General features: G+C 34.5%; 1 protein-coding gene across 1 annotated transcript; it reads left to right on the top strand.

Annotated features, from left to right (window-relative positions):
• Window positions 1-1,334: 1,334 nt before the first annotated feature.
• Window positions 1,335-5,329, top strand: LOC115714725 (uncharacterized). The gene is made up of 3 exons (XM_030643483.2): window positions 1,335-1,494; window positions 2,279-2,856; window positions 4,678-5,329. The coding sequence occupies exons 2-3, from the start codon at window positions 2,396-2,398 to the stop codon at window positions 4,925-4,927; spliced, it is 711 nt and encodes a 236-aa protein (XP_030499343.2). The 5' UTR covers window positions 1,335-1,494; window positions 2,279-2,395; the 3' UTR covers window positions 4,928-5,329.
• Window positions 5,330-5,716: the final 387 nt, after the last annotated feature.

Here is a 5,716-nt window from a genome sequence, read left to right on the forward strand (position 1 = left end):
TTGTTTTGTTTGTTTTGGTAAAAATTATTTTTTTTAACTGTTTTTTTTTATTTATTTTTTGATGGTATGTTTTGTTATATGTTTTTAACTATTTTTCACGTTTTTGATTGTTTTTTTAACCGGTTTTTTTTCCTATTATGTTTTGTTATATGTCACTCTCATTATTTTTTTTACTGTTTTTAACTGGTTATTTTGGTTCTGGTATATATTTGTTTTGCATGTGTGTTTCATACGGTTGACCTTGATTTTGTATATTGTTTTAACCGGTTATTTTTTTTTATATATGTGTTCATTAAAATGTCGCGTAATGTTTATATACCATTAATGCTTATATACCTGTAATGTGTATTATTGACAATTGTTATTCCAGTTTTGATTCTGTGTGTAATTTGGTTTGTTTTTTTTAGTTTTTTGTTTTCAATTTTAATTAGCATTGATTTTTCAAGTTATAAAGATAAGGAAGAGGATCAGAAGCAATTGAAGAGCTTACCTGAAGACGATTAGAGCTGTAGAAGACGATCGGAGGTCGATGATCGTTGCTGAAGCTCTGTCTTCAGTCGATGAAAATTTTTAGTTTTGAGATCGACTTTCTGCGCATGTTTCTTGCGTTTGAGATGATTAGTATAACCTGAAGAACTTTTCGGAGCTGGAAAAGACGATCGGAGGCGGCAATCGTTGCTGGTTTTGGAGAAGACGATCGAAGTCGACTGATCTTTGCGTTTGAGTTCGGTTTGCAGATCGAATTGCAGTGATCAATCGCAGCTGGTGATTGTGCGATTCCGAATGTGATGATCGGAGAGAAAACCGCAGAGATTAGGGAGAGAGTAATCGAAGTGAATGGATTCTGTTATATTTTCAATTTGGTAAGTATGGGTTTTTCCACTTTAAGCATATTTATATGTTTTGTGCATTCCTATATTTTTTCAGTTAATTATTTTTTTTTCCATATATTTTTCATTTATTTTTTTCTGCCATGAAAAGGTAAATGACAACAAAAAAAATTCCATATTTATGAAAAATCCTATTAATTTGGGGATAAAATAAGAAATGCCTCTTTTTTTTGTCAGTTAACTAAAAATGCCTGCATATTAAAATCTATTCAAATTTACCCACTTTTATAAGGTTACTATCTAATTTACCCTTACACATGTTACCTTAATTAATAGCTGGTGGGTATTCATATGATTGGGGAGGCCTTAATTGTATGAAATAAGAGGGGCATAATTGGAATAATAGTTAGAAAAGAGGGCATAAATTAATGAGTTTTAAGAAAGAGATAAAAATGAGATGGACTCCCTTAAAAAAGGGTATACCATCTAATTTCCTCAATTATTTACCATCTATCTGTTTTGGGCCCAACCAAGCCCAATTCTATTCCTAAACCTATCATTTTACTTTCCCCTTCTTTCAACTCTCTCATGATCTCTCTCTCTCTATCTTCTCTCTTCTCTCAGCCAAAAAGTCGCCGCCGACGCCGAGTTCTGCCGGGTGAAGGTAATTTAAAGATTTGATTTCCTCTTTAGTCGCCTTTTTTTGTTTCTTATTAATAGATATGTTCTATTGTGCTGTGGTTTGGGAAAAACGAATTGATTGTGGTCATTATTATTTTTAATTTCTTCTTCCGTTTCTATTGTATTTACATTGTAAATTAGGGTTAACTTGTCTCGCTTGGACCGCTGTTCGTCTTGTTTCGTTGTTTTTTTGTTCTCATTTTAGAATGAGAAGATTTATTGATACATTTATTGGTAAAATTAGGGCTCTGTTTTTCGTCAACTCTCAAAATCAAATTTTTTGTACTTTGCTTTTTGAGCATTGTTTGTTGTACAATGATATCAAGTTATTTGTTTTGATATTGTTGTATAATGTATTATCAGCTATGTATATACGTATGTATGAATAATATTTTTGCAGATGATAAGATTGGGGTTATACAACAAACAATGCGCTCAAAAGCATTGAATAAAAAACTTGATTTTGAGACTTGACGCCAAACAGATTTTAATTTTGTGCATAGTGATTTTGATGGTGATATTAACATATTTGTTGTTTTATCCTATGAGAGTTTTGGTTTGTGCCTCTGTGTGTAAAAATGTTCTACTGAAAATATAAGGTAATTATTGTAGTTTTTGTAATTGTGTCTTTATGATTTCTTTGTTCAAATTAGATTTGAGTTTGTTTTGAACACGAATATTAGTATGTTACATATTCATCATCAATAATAGAAGAAGAAACAAGAAGGTATATTTATTTATTTTATTTGTTCTTTTTTCTTATATAGAAAGAAAGGCAAATGTCGGTAACACTGTACTAGAAGACACAAACAACAACTCGTTTAGCGCTTATTAAGTAGTTCTTTTCAACTCAGTATTCTACTCACTCACTCACTCAATCACCCATGGCGGATTGCTTTGACTCTCCTCCTTCTCCTTCACCCACTTCTCCCATGAATATCGATGGCTCCGACCGTGACTCTGCCCTCTCTAACTCTGAATGGCTCACTCAGCGAGAGGTAATCGAACGTCGTGCTCGACGAGTCAAGCAACTTGCTCGTCTTTACAGGCACCATTACTGGGCTTTGATGGAGGATCTCAAGTCCAAGCACAGAGAATACTATTGGACCTACGGTAAGAGTCCCTTCAAGGAAGACGAGCATCTCCCTCCTAATGGTACGGATGGAATCGGAGAGAACGGGAAGCTAGGGTTGGCTTCTGCCACCGGAGTTGGGGATGACATTAAAAGGTGCCAAGTGGCTGGCTGTAAAAACAGGCCTATGGCCTTGACGAAGTTCTGCCATGCCCATATACTCTCCGATCCCCAACAGAAGCTATACAAGGGTTGCACATATGTCATCAAGAGGTATTTCTAATTTCTATTGTTTTTCGTTTTTTGATTTATTTTTCATTGATACAGTATTTTTTGGTAGTTGCCGTGTGGGGAGGGAAAAAAAGACTAGTTTTCTTTCCATGAAATTTATTGGTTTTGGTTGTTGGTAAGAGTTTGAAATCTTCTAAGGGATTTTACAGCTGAAATAGATTTCTTGTTAGAGATTAGCAATGAAGATTTAATCCTTTTTCAAGATGTCAAGAACTTAGTTGATATTATAATTTGATTCACTATCTTTCGTCGTTGCCATGTGAGGGGTAAAAATGAAAGGATTTTACCACTGAAATGAATTTCTTAGAGACTAGTAATGAAGCTTTAATCTATTCAAAATGTCAAGAACTTAGTTGAGATAATGCTTTGTTATGAGTTAGGAAGTTTTCGGAGTGATGTTCTGTATGCTATGACTTAGAATTAATGAATTGAGATGGATAGGTGTGTTTGTTGGTATTCTTTTATATGAAGGAAATGTTTGGTTTGAGTCACATCATACATGAAAAGCACACTGATGGAGAGTAGTAAGTTGAATATAAAAGTACAAACATATCGCCAGGTAGCAGAATATTTATGTAATGTGAGAGAGGATCTTTCTTGAATAAATCATATCAGTTAGTGTTACTTAAATTCCAATGGAGTATGTTTGGGGACTTCATGAGAGATAAATGGTGTTATTTGTTGCACTAAGTTACGGTTAGTTTGTATGTTATGAAACTCAGGTGTTGATTTTTTTATCTATCTAGAGATACTAGGCTGAAGTTACCCTGCATTTAATAGTTTACTTTGTTTGAATGATTATCTCTCAAGTTTTACTAGTTCAATCACATTATTATTCCTTCTCACGTTCTCTCCAAATCTAATAGTGATGATCATGATCATCATGAATCTGGCAGTAATCCCATTTCCAAAAACTCTTGTTCTCTTAAGTAGAGGACGAATGATTATCATTAGGATGATGATGATGTTGAGGCTTAGTTGTCAGATGCTGCCTACTAATATTACTAATAATGCTGATGATGAGGAGGAGGAGGAGGTTGCTGTCAATAATAATAATAAGAAGAAGAAGAAGAAGAAGAAACCTTTTGAAAAGTGATGAGGTCGAGGTTTTAAAACGTCCTAAAAAGTTTTGTGCAAAGAACATTTGTCATGCCACTAAAGTGGACATGACAAAGTTTTACGCATGTGCTAGAAGAAAGATGAGTTATCTTGAGTTCAACTAGACCCAACTGGCAGATGCAGGTTGAAAATAACTTATTGACCAAGTACTTTTTATCTGCCAGTTGTGTAAGAATTTTTCAACCTGCGCACCTTATCTGCCAGTTGGGTCTTATTGAACTCAAGATTGCTATCTTTCGTCTAGCATATGCGTAAAATTTTGTCATGTCTACTTTAGTGGCATGGAAATTCTTCTTTACACAATACCTTTTAAGACGTTTCAAAACCTCAACTTCTACCTCGTCATCCTTACTCCAAATCCTTTCAAAAGGTATCTTCTTCTTATTATTATTATTATTAACAGCAGCCTCCTCATCAGCAGCAGCAGCAGCAGCAGCAGCATTAGTAATACTGTTAATGGCAGCATCTGACGTCGCAGCCTCAACATCATCATCATCCTGATCATGATCATTTGCCCTCCTCTTAAAAGAGAAGAGAGTTTTTGGAAATGGAATTACTGTCAGATTCACGATCATTATTAGATTTGGAGAGAGCAGGAGAAGGAATAGGAATAATAACATAATCATTAACCTTTTGGGTAAGGTTTGCTGATTATTTAGTAAATAAAAATTTTGTATTGTCCAGTATGCAGTCAGGCCCTCTGCTGTGTTGTAAACCAATACTGAGATCCACAGTACCTTCTCTGTGTCCAACTCATTTTCAGAAGGGTGAAAAGTGTCTCATACGGGACCTAAGAAAGGCTGGTCTAAATATCTCTTCATTAAATAACCTTGCCCCGAAACTCCATGTCGTAGTCGCTGAATTCGTATCTCAAATCCAATCCAAAAGGAGAGCCTTACGAAAGGCTAGTGTCGCTAAGGTGGAGCCAAAGTAGAGCGGAGCTGACCAATTTCTTAAGCTCCTTATGCCCTTTGATACTCTGCTGAATACATAATTAGTGGGAGGGGGACTCAATTTTGATAGGACGATAGACTTTTGCCCAAGAAAGAAGACATTTGTGCATACCTAAGATAAGAAAGACTCTGGAGACTTCATTTTCTTCACAACAACCTCGCCCATGAGCTTTTATCCTAACAACAATAATGTAAATTGGTTATTCTACTTTAAAGTCCTGATGATTTTATTGTTGTAATTAAATCACAAAATACTCGAAATTTCCTCAATGTTTATTATTATTATTATTATTTATTATGTATGTAACCGTTGTGCATGATTGTGTGAAGTTACAAGATGTATAATAGCTTCATCCAGATAATTACCAAGTATATTTAGACCATTTCGACTGTATGAGAATCTGCTTAGCTTCCTTTCTGTTTATTATTCTATTATGGTTAGGATTATCAAAAGTATACACCAGAACGGATTAACTTAATGAGTAAGTAGTTGAAATGACTCCATTTCAGAAAAAAGAAAAAATTGACATTACTCGTAACAACAATAAAATCCATTTCACACGTTGCAATTTTTTTTTGGAAAATTTGAAATTCTATACTTACAATACCTTAAAATTTTATCCCTAAATGCATAGTTATTAAAATTGGTCATATATGACCACATTCCTAATTTCTTAAAAATACCACTGACATTTGAAATCCCTAATCTCATCTTCCTCTCTCTCAACACACTCTCGGCTCAACCCACCCGATTCCAACCCCAACCCCAG

The sequence above is a fragment of the Cannabis sativa genome, chromosome 4 (assembly GCF_029168945.1).
Source record: "Cannabis sativa cultivar Pink pepper isolate KNU-18-1 chromosome 4, ASM2916894v1, whole genome shotgun sequence".
NCBI classification, from domain to species: domain Eukaryota; kingdom Viridiplantae; phylum Streptophyta; class Magnoliopsida; order Rosales; family Cannabaceae; genus Cannabis; species Cannabis sativa.